Raw genomic sequence first — 20,470 nt, forward strand, 5'->3', positions numbered from 1 at the left:
TGTAACAAAAACTTGGCATCAAATGCGAAGGCTCCACCGTTTTTTTTTTGTTTGTTTTGTTTTTTTTTGTTGTTGTCGTTTTTGTTTTTGAGCAAAGCGTACAAAGGTTCCAGGGGCAGGACCAAGAACGAGGGGCTCAGACATTTTACAACAACAGGCATTTTCTCTTCCTCTTCTTGACAGGAGGTGGACAGAGAACCGCTCGGATAGCTTCATCAAACACTGTCTTGAGTCCTCGCTGTGTGAGTGCTGAGCACTCCAGGTATTTGACAGCACCTAGAAAAGACAGCCACAGGCAATGACAGATACTCCACAGAGCAATGAAGGTTCCACAGGACATCCCAGCTGAGTCAGCATGGCGTGGCTCAGCAGCCAATTCCCACACCAACATTAAGGCTAGCAAAGGCCTGGCTTGGCTGGTTGCCCATAGCAAAGAGACCCCAAGAAGGAGAAACTTCCCTCTCTCAGGCAGACTGCAGTTGCCTGGCATCAGGGCTGCAAGGCAGACACAGAAATGAGGGTTTCATACCGATCTCTTTCGCCATGGCCAGCCCCTGTGGGTAGGTGATGGGCGTCAGCTTCTTCTCCTTCAGCTTCTCAATAGTGTCTTTATCATCCCTAAGATCAAGCTTCGTCCCCACTAGGATGATGGGAGTATTGGGACAGTGGTGTCGAACTTCAGGATACCACTACATGTGAACAAAGAAACAAATGAAGTCCTTCTTCTGTTCTGACTTCCTTCATGCAGCTTACATGCAGTGAGCACCAACCCTCCAGCCGGAGCCAGCCCCACAGAGCGCCCCTGCCTTCTACTCAAGCTTTAACCACATGTACTCTGGCTAGCCAGGCCCCAAGACAGGACAACACAACAGACTCCACCTGACAAGGACCAAGGAAAGGAGATAAGAAAGGAAGACACAATGGAAAGTATCCCCGATTTTGTTTTCAGGGAAATAAATCTAATTTATAGGATCGCCCTAGAAAACTCACCATCCACACAGGGACCATTATCCCTACCATGGTCCCAATCTCTACACCACCAGGGTCCCTCGCCCCTTCTCACTAGGTTGGTTCCAGCTGCTGGAGCACAAAGAATGGTCACTAGACCAAGTCTGAAGTGCTAGTTAATAAAGTGAAGAGCTTCCCAAAGAAATGAAGCTCTAGAAACCCATACCCTAAAGCCAGACCTGAAAATGCCCATTCCTCAATAGAGTTACTAAAGCCAAGTTAAACAACCTGAAAAGTTCCCTGCGGTGGATGACATTCATTTTACTTTTTAGTATTTCTGAGACTGACATTATCCAGCAGTCTTCTATTAGTCCCACTTACCTTTGCACGGACATTTTCAAATGATGCAGGACTCACAAGGGAAAAGCAAATTAAGAACACGTCCTACAGAAAGGAAACACAAGGCAGCATGTAGAGGAAATCGTAAACGGTCGGAGCAGTCTGCCTAAGGCTGCTGCTACCTGCAACTAGGTCCTCACTGCTCCCTACTTACCCCTCTAGTTACCAGATGACTCCAAAACCATTACCAGGCCTGCCTTCATGAGAAAGGAAAAGTGGAAGAAGAAACTGGTAGAAGCCGTTTGATGCTAGGGAGGTATCAAATCACATTCCCAGGAGGCCGCTTTCTAATCATGCCCAACCGGAAACCTAATTATCTGTTATCAACACAAATTCTTCTGAACACCATGGTCTCTCTCAGGCTCATTAATGCAAAGTCAATGTAAACACATCATCTAACAAGACACGCTTTTCATTAAGCCCCACATGCACACTAAGTGCAAGCTTACGTCTCTAGTCAATCAGTCAGCTTGTCATTGTCCCTGGCACAAAATTGAGTTCAAGAGTTTGCTCCCCAGCCTCCCAGCTGGGAAGGGAACTCAGTGTGCCATCTACCAACAGACAAGCACCAACCATTGCACCAGCACTGTTCCATCTTCCCAAGCACAGCCAAGGGCCTCTGGGAAAGCTGCCCCAGTGTATCTGTGGCCCCAAAGAACGCAAGGACAAGCAATGCAAGAGTGCTTACATCAAGAGAAACTGCCAGCTGAATATAAAATATCTGAGGTTTCTTCCTGTTATCACACATAAAGTAAAATTCAGATATTTACCTGTACAAAATTCTGCCCAAGAGTTTCTAAAATGTTAGGCTTATCAAGACACAGTCCTAGAAAAGGCAACTATGCTATTTTGTGAAATGTATACAGTTCCCAAGCTAGCACCTTAAACCATCCAGTTGGTATCTTGTACCTGAAAAGGAAAGAAACATCCCACACAACACCTTTTTATAAACAATTGTTTACTTCAATGCTGGCGCATGCACAAGCCTATCAGAGAATCACCAGGCCTCCCAAGTATCCAAGTTGATTCCAAACCCTCAAAGCACAGTTGGGTTAGCTCACCAGCGCTGCGCAGCCACCCCCACAGCACACCACACAGAACACCAGAATCAGAGAAGAGGCCCTGGGAGTGGTTAGTCTGGCTCAGCGAGAAAGCACCCACATGAGCACCAGGTGGACCCTTCACACCTGCACCTCCAACCATCCCAGAGGGGCTTCCGGACGCCCCTCCTTCACACGGGAGGAGGGGAGCAAGCAGTTCATTGACCACTTTATAATCCACTGGTAGTGAACAGTCACAGCCCAGTGAAAGCTCATTTCTCCTGAGTGAATCAGAGAGGAAACACTCAGGGAACCGGAGGCTCAACAGTGTTCCTGGAGACTCAGTGAGATGAGAGAAGAGACAAAGCTTGAGGCTGAGGTCGACTAAAAGTCTTACATACGGCAATCGGCTTGTCTCTGCCCCTGGAGGTTCTATCTTTACCACATGTGTCTCCAACCTAGTAATGCAGGAGAACTTTGCTTGAGTTCAGTACAAACTAAGAAATACAAAAGCAATATAACCTGTTAGTTTTCATCAGAAGTTTATCTCAGCCCTTCTGAGGAATCCAAAGCTGTGCAACCATGTAATTCATTTTAGAACCTGAGAGCCACATATCGTAACTCCATGAAGCTGGAGGCTAAGGGGCTGTCCCCTACAGTTCAATAAGGAAGTCAAGAGAATGCACAACAGCCTACCACTATGACACTCCCACACTTGCCAGAATTTAATACCCCACAGAGCTCAGTGTTCAGAAAGTAGCCTGGCATACTGACAAGATCTTCAAAGAATTCCACCGTTCTCAGAGATAAGCCAAAGGAAGCCTCAAAGACAGGTGAGGCACCTGCCTACAGGCACAATGAGGCTTTCCAGAATAGAGCCAATGGGCAGGCTCCTAGCCCCCGCTCTAGGAGTGAGGAGTGGACTGAGACTAAAGTGAGTTCCTGAAATGAACTAAGGTCCCTTGGTGAGTTGCAAAGGCTTGGTTTGTAACCACTTGGTTGTAACTCTAGAAGTGACAACCTTTTCCATTTTCATCATGATACATCATTTGTTCCTATGCTAAGTAAAAATTGACAGGCTTACTCTCCCAATATGAAACCCCAGAAACTAAAAAAAAAAGAAGCATGGAAATGTTTTTAATTTCACCTCACTCAAGCTTGTATTTACAATTCAAAGAGTAACAGTTTCCAGACTCCAGGTCTCATCTGTGGGCTAATTCTAAGGGTGTCCTAAGGACTTGACACAATATACCCCACCAACAAAACAGAACGATCCAGTGTTTCATCTTGTGACAACCATCAAGAAGGGTCAGACACTGCTGGAGTACCCTCTAGCCCTTCACTCTACTCTCGTAGTCCTCCAGCATCTTCCAGATGGAGCAGAGGCAGCACAGCTGTACCACAGCTCCACCCTAACTCAGGTGCACACTACACCCCCCGCCCTCGGCCTAAACACAGCTTTTATTAAATTCATCGGCTCCTGATATTTTCTTCCTACCGGTGGATCGCTTCCCTCCTGATACCAGAGCAAAGGGGCTGTGCTGCTGGTGGCTCTGCTCCTCCCTATCTCCTCTATCACGGAGGCTGACCATCTTTCCTGGGGATTTGACTACTACTTTCCTAGATCACCAGGACACTTGTGATAGATACCACCTACCTAAGATGCCTTTAAAGAGAGTCTCCAATAACTTTATCACTCCCATGTCACCAACTACCTCTCCCTCAGCAGTCAACAGCAAGGGCTGAAGAAAGCTCTATAGGGACATGCTTGCTGAGTAGACATGAGGTACCCTGGGGTAAGCCCTCAGTCCCAGTGAGAGACCCAGTCTTAAAAAACAAGGTGGCTCTGGAGGGACAACACCTGAAGGTGACACTTCTGTCACACCCAGATGCAGACACACACAGAAGCATACACCAACTACAGCTCGAGTGGTCCCACCTGCCATGCCTCTGCCTGTCAATGGCACCATCCCCAGCGGAAGGCAGTTTTTAGAATGAGACAGGGCAGGGCAAGAGGCACTGGAGCGCTCACCACCACACACAGAGCCTTTCATTCTGCTCTCACTCACACACTGTATCTGGACTTCAGGCTCACATTTGGATTTTTCTTTTTTCTTTTTAATATAAACAGGGAAAAGGACTAGGGCTTCCACACACAACAGAGAAAAGGAAGAATTTTAAAAAGCTGGACAAGTGTTCCCAAGAAAAGACACCCTGTAAAAAAGGCAGGCAACTGGCCTGATGCTGACAGCTGCACTGGAGTAGAGATGTTCCTGTAAATTCTCACAAGCTCTGGGGCCTCCATGTGACTATGATGATGAAAAGCAACCAAAGGCTGGTAAGATGGCTCAGCAGGTAAGAGCACTGACTGCTTTTCTAGAGGTCCTGAGTTCAAATCCCAGCAACCACATGGTGGCTCACAACCACCTGTAATAAGATCTTCTGGTGCATCTGTCTGTCTGAGGACAGCTACAGTGTAGTTATTTATAATAATAAATAAATCTTTGGACAGAAGCGAGCAGGAACTGAGCAAGCGGGGGTCGACTGGAGTGAGCAGAGGTCCTAAGGTCCTAAAAGTCAACTCCCAACAACCGGATGAAGGCTCACAACTATCTGTACAGCTACAGTGTGTACTCATACATCAAATAAATAAATAAATAAATAAATCTTAAAAGAAAAGCAACCACACGGAAATAAGACTAGAAGATCATTTCCTAAAGCCAACGTCACTTCATGAGGCACAGAATGCAAGGAAGTGGATTTTCCTGTGTAGCAGCTTCAGCCCCACTACACCCACTGCCTTCTAGGCAGGACCCTCTAAAATGCAAGGCAGAGACAGCACTTAGCCAGAACAAATCCCTTCTGAGTCCTAAACATCCCATCACATAATAAAACCTAGTGGTTCCCTCATGGCAAAAAGCAACACACCCTATTCTGGCTAACTCTAAGTAGTTTTCTAGGGACCTCTGAAGGACCAGACATCTAGCAGTCATCATAACAAAGGAAACCCTCTGAAAATCAAAACTGCACCAGGCAGTGCACTCGGGAGGTAGAGGGAGGTAATCTCTGGGTTCGAAGCCACTCTGATCTATAGAGCAAGTTTTAAGACAGCCAGGACTACGCAGAGCATAACTCAAAAAACAAGCCAACCAAACAACAACAAAAGAAAATCAAAACTGTAGCCAGCCATGGGTACTCACAACTGTATTACCAGGAGCTAGATAGACGAGGGCTGCTCATCCACAGATAGGACCAGAGTTGTTTCCCAGCTCTACGTGGCAATCCACAAAGTTTCTAGGGCTCTGATCTGGCTCCAGGCATGCACAGTACACATATGCACATACATGTAGGCAAATATTCATAAACACAAAACAAGTATTTAAAAAGAAACAAAAGCCATATGCTCAGCTTTCAGAGGGAGCCCCCCCCCCCCAAGACAACAAAAACAAAAAACTCTAAGCTGCAGGCCACCTTCAAATACTGACTGAAGGAGGCCCTCTCAGGCCACCCTTGGCTATAGACTGAAGGTGAGACCCTATTTCAAATCAAAATAACAACAATGGCCACAGGAAGTGTGGCCATCTCTTTTCAGTGTAGCCCAAACAAGAAATCTTCCAGTTGGAATATCTAACCACAACATTTTGTTTGTTCACTTGTTTTTGAGTCAGAGTTTTTGTGTGTAGTGCTAGCTGACATGTAGACCAGGCTAGTCTTGAACTACAAGTGCTAGGGCTAAAGATGTATGCCACCACTGCTCAGCTCTGACCACAGGTTTTTAAAGAGTCACATAAAGCCGAGCAGTGGTGGCACATGCCTTTAATCCAGCACTTGGGAGGCAGAGGCAGGCAGATTTCTGAGTTCGTGGCCAGCCTGGTCTACAGAGTGAGTTCCAGGACAGCCAGGGCTACAGAGAAACTCTGTCTCGAGGGGGGGTGGGGGGGTGGTTTACATGATCAGGCTTATAGCTCAGAAAGCCAAACTTAGGACCATGTGCCAACTAGCAGAGACAACAGAATACGGTGCCAGCCTGGAGATCCTGGGTCGCCTTGTAGTGTGACAGTGTGGCCCAAAGCAAGGCAGACTTCTGGGCACTGGCATTTGAGCGTAAGTTCCACATTTAAGAAAGTCTTAGCAGGCAAGTCTTTAGCTGCTAGCCATGTGCTCTCCTCTCTGCTCCTGAAGACCTCCACCTGACCACCCACAGTGGAACATGGTATATTAGCAGGAATTTTCTCTTCCTTCTTTCTCACTCTGCCTGCTATACACAGATGACCTCAGCTTTCCGCACCAGCCTGACCTCACCCTAAGTTACAACTTATTCAACCTGGGGAGAGTCCATTTATCTGATCCTCTGTATACAGAGTCCGATTTCTGCCAAGTCACCTTTGACTTGTTAAGAATGACTCCCTTAGACAGAGTGCCTCACCCTACTTTGTACCCACTGTGTCACAATAGGGTGTCTCTCATTTCTCAGAAATGATGCCACACCCTTCCAGACACATTGGATGGCCTGGGCGGATACCAATTGCTATTTTAAAGTCTACCTAAAATCTGGAACTATTCAGCATTCACTAGATGCAGAGTGTTTCTGAAGACACTGAAGACTGCAATCACCTTGTAAATGTAGGCTGATTTTAAATACTTAATCACACTTAATTTTTAGCACTAGATTAACTGGAAAAAAAAGAAATTCAATTCAAATCTTCCCTCTTACATTTTTGATCTTTATTTAGCACTATTAACTAAAATTTGAGATTTGGCTATAACTCAATTAACAACAACCTACAGTTCATAGAGACAGTATCTGGTAATATTTCCAGTGAGAAACAAAAGGTACTCTCTGACTGCAGAGAAAAGGCATCTTCTAACATGTAAAACCATCATGAACTAAACAGGAAGTTCATTTAAAATACAAACTCTGTAGACTGGAACTGACTCCTGGCACTCCAAACAAAGATTACAGCTCCTAGTCAGCCAGGTTCAAAGCCTGTCTTTCTCTAAGCTGTCTCCCCCATCCCAAGCGAGAAAGCACAAGCAATGCTCATCCAAACAAAACTTGAAGAGGAGCCTCTACCTATCAATCAGTAAGGTGAAGGGGGAACAACTGGGCACTAGAGGTTATGCGCTGTACCAGAGCTGCCGTGTGCACAACGGGGATTGTGTTGTATTTTTGAAACATGGTCTCACTATACAGACAGGCTGGCCTCGAGCTCATAGACATCCACCTGCCTTTGTCTCCAAAGTCCTGAGATGATAGGCTTGGTCTGAGATGTATGAACTCATCTCATGCTAGCAGCAAGCATGCAGAGGACAGACATGAAGAACTAACTGCCTGGGACTGCACAACAAGGCACAAAATGCAGGGCCTGAATCCACGGCATTGGCTATGCTGCCTGTCATGAACATTTAAGGTTGGTCACTTTGGCACCAAAACTGTACTGAGATACTCTTGCTTTCTTACGTCCCTGTGCTGCTACACAGAAAGGCAAATGCTCTTCCCTAAGCCACAAGCCCTGGCCCTAACGTGCAGTCTAAAATGAGGAACATGAACTAAGATAAGCAAGTGGCATAACAGGACAACTGCTTTGCATCAGATACCAAGTGCCCAATGGGCTTGCCAACCACTGCTCTAATTAGCTTCGGTAAATAATCAATCACTGCTTGTCTCATACACAAGCCAAAGTAATCTAAAAAGTATTTTTTCCTGGCAGAACACATAGATCTACTTTAAAACTGAAACCTCAATCTACACCTAAGACTTAGTACTGACGCCAAGAACTATGCACTTTATTGGGGGAAAGTATTAAGCCCTAAAGTAAGTTACTAATTCAGTTTAAAGAAATCATAACTTTTTTTTTTTTTTTTAGAAACAGGGTCTCATGTAGTCCAGGCTGGAACTTACTATACAACCAAGCATGTCCTTGACCATCTTGCCTTCACTTCTGATTACAGGCATAAGCTACTATGTCCAGTTTATGTCACGCCAAGTATGTCAAGACTGGGAACGAAAGGCAATCTAACAACTGAGCAACACCCCAGCTCAAGAAACCTTAATATTAACTGCTGAATTTGGATTTTTTGAGCCAAGGTTTGAGAAAACTATAGACCAAGCTGGCCCTAAACCTGTAGCCTCTGCTTTCCATGTGCTGGATGACAGGTATGAGCCACCACGCCCAACCTAACTGCTTAATTGGCTTTTACAGTGCAAGACCATCCAGAACAAGCCACCTTTCAAAGCAATTGCTGTTGAGAACAGCTTTGCAAAACCAAAAGTAAGACAGTATCTGTTCTGTGTGGTTGTCTTGAAAGTAAATAAAAGAATGTAAAATAAAAAGGGCTGAAAATGTGGTAATATTCAAAATTCCAAATTCTGGTTGGCATGAAAGGAGGTATTCACCTTTACTGACTGTTCTCACAGACCCCAGGCTCAGCAGCACAAGCAGATCTGTGAGCATTGGACACTAAACAATTATACATGTTAAAAAATCAAGTAGGAGCCTTACTGTTTGTGGGTAGGAGAGGGGACGCAATCTGTCATAATCTTCTTGCCCAGCTGTGTCCCATAGGCCCAGATTCACTGGTTTTCCATCAACCATAACATTGGCAGAATAGTTGTCAAAGCTGTAGAAGGGACAAGAAAATGTTAGAGCCACAGAACAGGGACTAAGTCATAGTCCCCAGGTCCCCAAAGGAGGTCTGCTGTGAGGGAAGATGATGGACCTAGAGGCTGCTGCTGGTCCAGAAAACACCCCTTGAGGTATGAGGACGACACAGGGCATCAGCCTTACACACACCAGACAGGGGAGAAACAAAGGTCAGGCTACTAACTTACAAGGAAACAAACTCCACCTTTAATAAAGAGTGTTTTCTCTGCATGAAAAGGACAACTTGGAGGGAGTCCCTCTCCCCAATGTCACCTGTCCCCTTTCTCAGGCACATACTCTGCTCACTTTCAGGGGTGTGCTCACTCAGAGCACATGGCAAAACCACCCTGAGGAGGATACTCACACAGTGGGGATGTACTCTCCAGGAAATGCATTGGTTGTGTAACTGATGAGCAGGCAAGTTTTACCAACAGCTCTGAAAGAAGAGAAAAGGGCTGCTTAGTCAACACGGTAGTCCTGGCTCCCACCATTCCACTACAGTATTCTAGAAAAGACCAGGAAACAGCTACACCACATCCATAAGCACAAATATGTCTCTGGAACATTTAACATTCTGCACGTATTTTCATCTTAAAAACAAAGCCAAACCTCTGTATTTATCAAAAAGGCAGATCCAACAACCTCCTCCTTCCCTTTGTGTTAAGGTATGTGGCACCTGAACCAAAAGGTATGTACTGAGTCCAAGACTCAGAGAAATGGTTAACATGAAGTTTCTTCTAGAATATCTTCCACTCTAACTTATTACTAGTAAGTGAACATGGCTGCCTCTGCAACTTGAACTGTTATTTCTCAATTACTGACTGCTGGTGCTGCCTCTAAGTGGCAAAGCTGTGGAACTCCCACGCCCTGCCCCCAAGCCTTCCCTAACAGAGCACAGCCAGTTAAGCAGCCACAGGGCTCTCACACTCACAAGCTGTGAAATGAACTAACTAACAGCATAGATCCTAACCATGCTAACAAGGAGCACAGGGATGGAATAAACTTCCTAAACAGCTGCTAAGACAGAAAACGAGAAATGTGCAAGATTAAATACATTAAGGGGACAGACATTACTAATGTTCCCCCGAGGCAGAAGTTAGGGTACTGTCTGAAAAGCTCCCAACCACTTGAAATAGTTTTCAGAATATGGCTGTTGTACCATTCACAAAAAATATATACAAATAAAATCTCTTAAATTTCACCCCCCCCCCCGCCCTGACTTGAAGAACATCCTGAAGACTCGCTTCAAACAGTTCTCTGTAATGAGCCCAGCTCCCTGCTGTCTGCTGATTTGCTAAGGTCAGGATGGTACACTGGTATTGACTTACAAGACTGTACTGTTCAGCACAGGCCACTGTAGACTGGGGTTCACTATCCAAAGGCAACCTTTATACTTTCCTTCCCCTCTTTGGAGCAAGGGCTTCGCAAGAGCAGGAGCTCAACCACTCATTCTTGCCAATACTTGCCTGACTTGTAACAGAATAAAGGGCTTAATGAAGTTGGAACTCCCCACCCTAAAGATCTCAGTGTCCAACATTACATCACTGGCAGGTAACTTCCAATCCCTTAACGGCATTCTAAACAGAAATGACTCACTAGACATTTATCTTGTGAGAAAGGCTTAGAATATCAAAACAAACCTGTATGAGCAAGAGCCTAAGATCTGGAGAGGCCTAGATCTAAGACTCAGACCAGCTCATTCACTTGTAGGTCTCTGACACAGCTCAACTCCCCTTCCTGCCTGTTTTCTTGCTGGTAAGCAGATGCTCTGAAGGAAGGCAGGCAGGCGTGCTGAGATACTTACTGAGCAAAACTGGCTCAAGCCTGTCAGCTCAGCTTCTGGGACACAAGGAGATGAGCTTCAGGAGTCCCAGCTCAGTCTGGGCTACACAGTGAGTTCTACTCTAGCTAGAGCTACTTACTGAGAATCCAGTTCAAACCAACAAAAACATAGGGTAGCAGAAGGGGGTGGAGGATAAAGAGAAAATAACAGGGGTGGATATCAAAGTGCATCCTATACGTACATGGAAACGTACGTCAGTGAAACTCTTGGAACAATTAATATATGCAATTATATGGAACAATTAAAAGAATAAAATCTCACTGGGGCTGTAGCTCAGTGGTAGAATGCATGCCTAGTACACACAAACCCTAAATTCAATCCCCAACACTTCCTCTTGCTCACACTACCATCATGCTCCCCAAGCATGCCAGGCAAGCCTTCTACCAGGCCTGGACCCCAACTCGAGGTATCTTTGAAAGGGCCAACTGGGAAGGTACTGGCAAAATCTGGTATTGAGAATTGTGCTGCTATTATTTGTAAGAATACATGTGTGTACACCACACGGGTCATAACATGAATGAGATGAAGAAAAACTAAAGGCAGCAATTCTCGATCTGTGAGTCATGACCCCTTGTGAGGCACGCTGTATGATCCTTTCACAGGGGTCACCTAAGACCATTGGAAAACACAGATATTACAACAGCAAAATGACAGTTAGGAAGAAGCAATGAAAATAGTGTCATGGTTGGGGATCACAGCAACAGGAGGAAGGAACTGTATTGAAGGGCCACAGCATTAGAAAGGGTAAGGACCACTGCTTTAAAGGAACAGGTAGCAAATAAAGTAGATAAAACTCTACATTTCACCACAAGCCCTAATTGACTTGAGGAACATCCTGAAGACTCAGTTCAAACAGTTCTCTGTAATGAACCCAGCTCCCTGCTGTCTGCTGCTGATGTGCTAAGGTCAGGATGGCCCTACCATGTATAACATTTCAAATTGTCAGGCTTGACAGCAACTACTTTCACCTACTGAACTGATCTCACTACACAGTCCCAATGGCCTTGAACTCACTCTGCAGAACAGGCTGATTCTGAATGTGTCCATCATGATCCTGTGACCCATTCATTTCTGCCTCCTGAGTCTGGGTTACAGTCGTGAGCCACCATGCATGGCTGGGAAATGTACTTACTAATCATTATTGGCTACAATTTATGTTCTATAAAAACATGGCTATAGGGCTGGAGAGATGGCTCAGCAGTTAAAAGCACTGACTGCTCTTCCGAAGGACCTGAGATCAAATCCCAGCAACCACATGGTGGCTCACAACCATCCATAATGAGGTCTGATGGCCTCTTCGGGGGTGTCTGAAGACAGCTACAGTGTACTTACATATAATAAATAAATCATGGGCTGGAGAGATGGCTCAGCTGTTAAGAGCACTGTCTGCTTTTCCAGAGATCCTGAGTTCAAATCCCAGCAATTACATGGTGGCTCATGAACATCTGTAATGGGATCTGATGCCCTCTTCTGTCATGCAGGTGTACATGCGATAGAGCGCTCATACATTTAAAAAAATAAAAAAAATCAATCAATCAATCAATCAATCAATCTTTGGGCCAGAGCGAGCGGGGCTAGAATGAGCTGGGTCAGAGTGAGCAGGGCCAGAGGGAGCGGGGCCAGAGAGACAAGAAAAAAGTATCTGAAGACAGCTACAGTGTACTTATATATAATAAATAAATAAATATTTAAAAAACAAAACAAACAAAAAAACATGGCTATAGTTTGGTGATGCAGTTCAATTGGCCCAGCATGCACCTCGTTCTGAGTTTCCAACACCAAATAAAGCTACACAGGGTGGAAAGGGAGGGTCAGAAGTTCAAGGTCATAGCAAGTGTAAGCCCAGCCTGAGCTGTGTGAGAATCTATCTCTATGTACTTTCACTCAATTCTTAATTTAAGAAAGGATCAGCATAAATAGAAAGGTTATTACCCTTCTTTTAGTGTACTTACTGATTCCTTGTAAACACATGGCATAAATCAATTCTAGAGGCCAAAATCAACATCAGAACTACAAGAAGTAACATCAAGAATATGTCCACATGGAGAATGAAGACATATTTAGTCACAGCCACAACTGACACACTACAGAATTTCTGGAAGAATATCTGCTTTGGAATTTTCTAAATTTGTATATTTAAGTGTTCAGTTCAACCTCCTTTCATTAATCTTTAAACTCTAGGCAATGAGCCTGGGTCTACTGGGATAAAGTCCTGTCCATTCTACACCGGCTCTTCCTGTAGAGCATGACATTACTATTTTTTAACCTATCTACATTTCCTGCCCTATCCTACAGAAAGGACCAAGAATGAAACCTGCTAGTGATTTCCAGTCCCATTGAAGTCTTCACTTTCCTGTTGAGAGAACTTTGTACTTAATGTCTCTCTGCTTTGACCAGCTTTATTCTTACTTTCTGAAACCTACAAACCAAACCTTAAAACACAAAAATCAATAACCTAAAAGCACTGACAATTTCCTCACATTAAAAAAAAAACATTTAGATCAGGGCAGTGATGGCACTTGCCTTTAATCCCAGCACTCAGGAGGCAGAGGCAGGTGGATCTCTAGAGGCCAGCCTAGCCTACAGAGTGAGTTCCAAGACAGCCAGGGCTACACAGAAACACCCTATCTCAAAAACAGAAACAAAAACTAAACTAAATCCCACACATAGGGAAGCTAGCAAGATGGCTCTGTATCTAAGGGCACTTGCTGATCTTGCAGAATTTGGTCCACAGCATCCATATCAGAGGGCTCGCAATGCCTGCAACTCTATTCTGTAGGCATCTCAGTGTGTGTGCACGCACACACACATACACTTTTATATACACATAAAAAATTTAAAGGTATGTAAGAAAATTGGGTGTGTAATCACAGCTTGGAAATCTTAAGAGAAGGGTTTCTTCAAGGTCTAGTCCTGCATGAGCTACATAGTAAAACCCTGTCCAAAAAAGAAAAAGATCTCCATCAGCTATAGCAAAGTGGTAGAGAGAGCCTGCCTAGCATACACAATCCTACATTCCAACCCTAGCATCAAAGGATGTCTTTATGTATCTAAAAAAGAATAAAAAAAAAAACTTTGTACATGGCCTTATAAGAAAAACTATTCCTAAGATAGAAAAATTGGACTCATCCATTAGTAGCTACAAATCAAATGCAGATCAGGTAATTATTACCTAAAATCCCACAGATCTAACCAACAAGTCAATCTTAAGGGGAAAGTATGGTGATGCATGCCTATCTAGCTCTTACAATCCAGCGTTCAGGTCTAGCCTTGGGTACATAGGGAGTTTGAAAACTACCCTGAGCTACATGAGTTTGTTTCAAAAAATACTATGGGGGCTGAAGAGATGGCTCAGAGGTTAAGAAAGCTTGTTGCTCTTCCAGAAGACTCAAGTTTAGTTCCCAGCTCCCAAATCACACTGCTCACAATCACCTGTAACTCTGGCTTAAGGATATTCAATGCTCTCTCCTGACCTCTGTGGGCATTGATACACATGACATCCACTCATTAGAAATACATACAAAAAATTTAAAATAATTAAAAAACAAAGCGGAGAATGACTGAAGATGCCTCTCACTCCATGTAGACATATGCGTGTGCACACCCAAAACCACGCACATGCCCTCCTCATGCTTCTTGTGTAACTGAAATACCCTGAACTAAGGTCCTCAATTTCTGAGATAGAAGGAATACAAAGAGAGAGTACGCTGGGCAGTGGTGGCACACGCCTTTAATCCCAGCACTTGGGAGGCAGAGGCAGGGGGATTTCTGAGTTAGAGGCCAGCCTGGTCTACAGAGTGAGTTCCAGGACAGCCAGGGCTATACAGAGAAACTCTGTCTCGAAAAAAAACAAAAAACAAAAAACAAACAAACAAAAAAAGAGTATGTTCAGAAAAATAGATGAACCAGTAAGAGTAGTTCAGTACCAGGAAAAGACAAACCAATTCAAAAGTCTCAAGTTGATGAACCAGATACATCATAACCAATGTGTATAAAGATAGTCATTACCACCATTAAAGACTTCAAAATGTTAAGACTGTGTACAAAGTTTCTCAGACACCGAAAGCTGCTGAAGATACTGTACAGAAGTATCTTTGTTCTAGACCAGCCCTCTTGCTTCTAGAATCTTCATATCACTGTGGATTGTCAAATGAAAATCCAAAGATACAAAAGTTATTTTTTTTTATTTTATTTCTATTCTTTTTTTTCCTCAAAGATTTATTCATTATTATATCTAAGTATACTGTAGCTGTCTTCAAATGCACCAGAAGAGGGCAGTGCAAATATTCACGCAGGCAAAACAATCAGTATGTTTTTCTAAGAACAGTTAGATGGTGATGCACACCTTTGATCCCAGCATTCAAAAGGCAGAGTAGAGATATACAGGTGAGAGTCCATTAAAAAACAAAGGTACACTGGGGTAGAAAGATGGCTCCGCAGGTAAAGGTAAGCCTGACTACCTAAGTCCAATCCCCGGGACCCATCTGAAGTCAGACAAGAACCTACTCCTGCAGGTTGTCCTCTAACCTTCACAAGCTTGCCATTGTGATAGGTACCCCCCCACACACACACACACACCACAATACTTTTTTGGTTTGTCGAGACAGGGTTTCTCTGTAGCCCCAGCTGTCCTGGAACTCACTCTGTAGACCAGGCTGGCCTCGAACTCAGAAATCCACCTGCCTCTGCTTCCCAAGTGCTGGGACTAAAGGCGTGCACCACCACTGCCTGGCACCACAATACACATTTTTAAACAAGACTGAAACATTCATGGCCAGGAACTGCGTTTTTATGTCTTGACATTCTTCACAGACCCTCATAGTAAAAACAAACAAAACCCCCAACAATGATAGTAAGATTAGAAGCCAGTGGGAACAGCTCAGGAGAATAGGCACTGACTGGACTCCAAAAGAAAAAAGGAAAAAAAGAAAGAAAGAAAAAGAAAAAAGAGAAAAACCACAGCGGCAATGCAAGCAGCACTTACTGAGCACTCCACAAGGACCAGGCACTTAAGGGCCTCTTAATATTCAGCATCTTGTTTAGTCTTGTTTAACTTTCCCTGGAGGCATCTCTCGAGGAAGAACTGACATGCTGAGGGTTACTCCGTAAGTTAAAAAGGTAGTGAGGGAGGAGGGCTGGAGATGGCCCAGCAGTTAAGAGCACTGGGCCAGAGGACCTTGGTTCTACTCCTGTCACCAACTTAATGGCTCACCGCTATCAGTAACTCCAGTCTCGTGGGATCCACTGCTGGCTGGCACCAACATATGGCACAGACATACACACAAAAACATCCATACACATTAAAAAATGTAGGAAAAAAAAAAGAAAGTAGTGGCAATCCAAAGGAACCTTTCAGTAGCATTCTACACATTTTTACTAGATTTTTTTTTTTTAAGCCAGCAACAGGCTAAGATGGATCTCAGCTGTTCAGCACTTGCCAGGAAACATAAGGCCCCCGTTGGGGGGTGGGGTTACAGAGCTAAGAGACGACCTTAGTGGCAGACTTAGTATTAGCATACCTGTTGCATGTATATTTCAGTCTTAGAAATTCTCAAGCACTATGCTTTGATTTTGTATCAGCAGCAAATTACCTCTTTTTAAAAAGTAATTGTCTTAAGGTGTCTTTCAACGTACTTTGTTCATATTTCTCCTTATTTCCTCCCAACTCCACCCCGGCCCTAAAAACTCACCTAGTCCAATCTGAGCCGCCAAAGACTCAAGAGTGAGAGGCCATCCACTGGGGGCTAACTTCCCTCAAGGACCACACCCAAAAAGACAACGGACTCTCCCACCCCTAGAAGCATCAAGGGCCCATCTCTACTGAGCCTAGGCCCTCTCTGCCCTGGGCTAGGATCTTGTACAGCTGCTGTTGAGTTCACAAGTGGAATCCAGAAAATACTGTTTCCGCCTGGTGTCCCTGACCTCTGGATCTTACAATCTCTCTTCCTCCCCGTGGTCCCTAAGCTCTGGGAGGAAAAAAGGATAGTGACAGAGCAATTTAACTTATTAAAACGCTAGGAATGTGGTTAGTATTCCCCAGCCCACAAACCGCTGTTGCAACATTTTTAACTTTTAAAGGAAAGTTCAGATAACTTTCAAACGTTCCCCAGCAAGGTGCTATGTCATAGCGCATACACAATACAAAAAGAGAATGAGAGAAGAGAGAGAGAGACAGACAGACACTGACAGTCCACCCAGCCAGCCTGCCTTCACTTAAAACAGGCCTGGTGGCTCACACCTGTAAGCCAAACTCGGACTTCTAAGGCTGACAGGAGAAGCATGGATGGGACCAAGGCAGCCAGAAGCCAGGATTTATACAAAAAGACCCTGGTTCCACGATACATCTTCACTTTAAACTGCTTTCATTATGAAACTAACTGCCCTAAGTGGCAAAGCTTTCTTTTAAGAGGTGAAAGGAAAGCACCATAGACTCAATGAAATTCCAGCGTGTCGTTACATACATTGAACCGTGTCCACGGGACTTCCTGTTTCCGAGATAAATCCCACAGACTGACATGTTAGCAGAAAAATAAAGATCTCTGGCCGTTTGGCTGAATTAGTTACAGGGACGACGGCAAACGTCTAATGTAGAGTTATGTAAATATGCTGAACAATCCATCGTAAATCCATGAGGCTGCGAGTGCTCGCTGCAAGTGTGGAAGACATTCATCAAGTTTGCAACGTATCCTACTGAACTTGAAAACGGACCAGTTGCATTCTGCGTTTGAGGAAACGGGTACTAGTAAATCTCCAAGCTTCCTCGTTAACACGAACCCACCCAAGCAACGCTGAGACTACTCGCGATTTTGCTCCGATTACACTGAGATTCTTGTTTCAACCGAAGGGGGGGGGGGGGGGGGGGGGACCTGCATAAGACCAGTCTTGTCTCCCTCAAGGGCCTGAAACCATCACGGTCAATCATGAAAAGAATTGCCTCGAGTCACAGGGAGCTGGATCTGCTTGCTACATCCATATCTAATGCCTTCAGAGAAGGGTTTGTTTATTTATTTATTTTTTTAATAACCACACTTTGTTAAATGGACAGTCTTCATCACACTCCTTCAGCTAGCATCCCAGTAACTTTCTCGGCGTAAAGTGTGAAAATGAATATTTTCATAAACACCCTGCAAAGTCGAAGCAACCGAGCGAGCCCTTTCCCAAGTTCCAGGTCACCCAAGTGACTGCTGCAAACATGCATCGAACAGGACCGACTTGGAGGCCGTTACCTATCCCAGTTCTCGGGGGGGTGAGGGGAATACCATGAGTAAATGAAGAAACTAGACTCCCCCTTCTCAAAAGAAAAAAAAATGTTTAAAGAAAAATTCTTTAAACCAGCCTCGTCTACGTGCCAACCAGAGCAGGGCGACGGGCGGTGTCCAGCCCGGGAAGAAGGCAGGAGGGTGGAGTTCACTTTTCCCTCCGGCTGGCTCGCCCAGGCCCTCCCCCAACCAGAAGCCGGAACCAGGCCTGGGAGGGTGGGAGGCCCGCGCCCCCCAGCAAGCCCGGCGCGCGCGCTACGCCAGCTCGAGGCTTTTCGGGCCTGCGGGGACCCGCGTGCCGCCCGCCCCCAATGGCGCCGCGAGAGACACCCCCGCCGCAGCTCCCAGCACGGCCGTGCACTCACCCGTCTCCCACAACCACACACTTGATGGCCTGCATCTGGGCCGCTCCGTGGGCCGCGGCGGCGGCGGCCGGTCACTGAGGCGGGAAGCGGCGGGCTGAAGCGCGGGGCGGGCGGGCGGGTGCGAGGTTGCGGGCGGCGGGGCGCCGAGTGCCGGGACCGCTGTTCACGCCGCCTGGCCCTCAGTGGACTGGAAGGCGAAGCACAGCGGCAGCCACCACCCAAAGCTGAGGAAAACTGCAGAGAAACAGGAAATGGCCGCTCCACTCACATCCGGCCTCCCCTCCCCCTCGGAGCCGTCGACGCAGCTCCCAGGCTCCGGGCGGGGCCGCTCCCGCCCGCGCCGTTCCTGGGTTCCACGGGCTCTCGGGAAAGCTCGGAAACACTCGGCTCCAGCCGGCGAACGGGCCTCGAAGGGCCGCGGGGGCGGGGCGTCCGCCATTTTGGCACGCTAACGTGTCCCCGGGTGGGACCGAGTTTAGGGAGCTCTCTGAATCCTAGGGTTACCGGTTCGAGTCTGTGGGAGGGTCCCATTCGCTCGCACCCACTTCTGCCAACTCCGTGGAGAGGCTTCTGAGACCTCCTGTTATGTGATAACTACAATATGCTGTAGCTTAAGGTCCTGCTAGAAAATTCTGTGTAGCTTGTGCCACAGTGAGATCCTTTCTCAAAAAGATGTAGCCAAGTCAGAATGTTTGCCAGAATGGACAACCTGGGATTCCATCCCTAGCATGTCACTGCCCGCCCTGGTGGCTCACCTGTAATCCCAGGACTTGGTAGGCAGAAGCAGTAGAATCCCAGGGTCTACCTCAAGTACATGTGTAATTCTAGACCCAGCCTGGACTACGCATCTCTAAGAAGAGCTGGACGTACAACTCAGTTGGTAGAGTGCTTCCCAACCAGATATGAACCCGTAGGTTTGAGCCTCATTACGGTATGAAACAGATGTGATACATACCAGGTAGTAAGTACATACCTGGATCCCAGCTCTAGACTGGAGGTAGCAGAAGCATCTGAAGTTTGCCCTCTGGCTATGTAGAGTTCAAGGTTAACCTGAACTACCAGGAGACTTTCTCAATGGTGCGGGGAGGGGGCGCACTAAATAAATAAAACTATAAGGAAGAAAAATATATACCATTAAAATAATAAACATAAGGATAAAGGACAGGAAGAATTCTTTTGGTTTTTGTTTTTGTTTTTTGTTTTGTTTTGTTTTTTGGATATTTCGAGACAGGGTTTTTCTTTGTATCCCTGGCTGTCCTGGAACTCATTCTGTAGCCCAGGCTGGCCTCGAACTTAGAAATCCGACTGCCTCTGCTTCCCAAGTGCTGGGATTAAGGGCTTGCGGCTCCACTGCCCAGCAGGAAGAATTCTTTTAAAGGATATGATAGAATTAGAATATAATTCATTCACAAATAAGGTAGCCTATTAAAAGACAGGAACATTAAAGATATTTTTGGTTATGTGTGGTGTGGTGTGGTGTGTGTGTGTGTGTGTGTGTGTGTGCATGTTTTCATGTGTGGGCATAGTGGTCATACTTGTGTGTGCACATGCGTATAGAAGATCAAGGTTGACATTGGGTGTATTCTTCAATTGCTGTCCACCTTATATATACTGAAGCAAGATCTCTCACTGAACACAAAACTGGCCAATTCCAGTTAGTCTAGCCAACCAGCTTGCCCTGGAGATCCCATTTTCATCTGCTGGAATGACAGGTGAGTCGCCTTACCCTCCTGGTATGTATACACATAGGTCCTGGATTGGAGCTCTGGTCCTCACACTTGCCTGGCAAGTTCCCTCCTCATGGAACTTAAGAGCCCAAACTGCTCTTGCAGTAGACTGGAGTTAGGTTCCCAGCACCTTAATCACGTGGCTGTAATTCCAGTCCAGAGCAATCCAACACCTTTGGCCTCCTTAGACACCTGCATTCATCCACCTGTGTGCACGTGAACACAGGCGCAAAATTTAAAATATT

General features: G+C 45.6%; 1 protein-coding gene across 1 annotated transcript; it reads right to left on the bottom strand.

Moving 5' to 3' along the window:
- Positions 1-18: 18 nt before the first annotated feature.
- Rac1 (Rac family small GTPase 1) lies at positions 19-18,786 on the bottom strand. The gene is made up of 6 exons (XM_031338638.1): positions 18,499-18,786; positions 9,396-9,467; positions 8,891-9,008; positions 1,330-1,392; positions 530-689; positions 19-276 (listed from the first exon to the last, which is right to left on the bottom strand). The coding sequence occupies exons 1-6, from the start codon at positions 18,531-18,533 to the stop codon at positions 146-148; spliced, it is 579 nt and encodes a 192-aa protein (XP_031194498.1). The 5' UTR covers positions 18,534-18,786; the 3' UTR covers positions 19-145.
- Positions 18,787-20,470: the final 1,684 nt, after the last annotated feature.

Source organism: Mastomys coucha, unplaced genomic scaffold (genome assembly GCF_008632895.1).
Source record: "Mastomys coucha isolate ucsf_1 unplaced genomic scaffold, UCSF_Mcou_1 pScaffold22, whole genome shotgun sequence".
In the NCBI taxonomy this organism is placed as follows: domain Eukaryota; kingdom Metazoa; phylum Chordata; class Mammalia; order Rodentia; family Muridae; genus Mastomys; species Mastomys coucha.

Excerpts from the sequence above, each read along its gene's own strand:
- Rac1 (XM_031338638.1), bottom strand. The coding sequence starts at position 18,533 with ATGCAGGCCATCAAGTGTGTGGTTGTGGGAGACGG. Across the intron at positions 9,009-9,395 it reads GGAGAGTACATCCCCACTGT|CTTTGACAACTATTCTGCCA; the intron begins GTGAGTATCCTC and ends TCCCTTCTACAG. Across the intron at positions 690-1,329 it reads TTGAAAATGTCCGTGCAAAG|TGGTATCCTGAAGTTCGACA; the intron begins GTAAGTGGGACT and ends GTTCACATGTAG.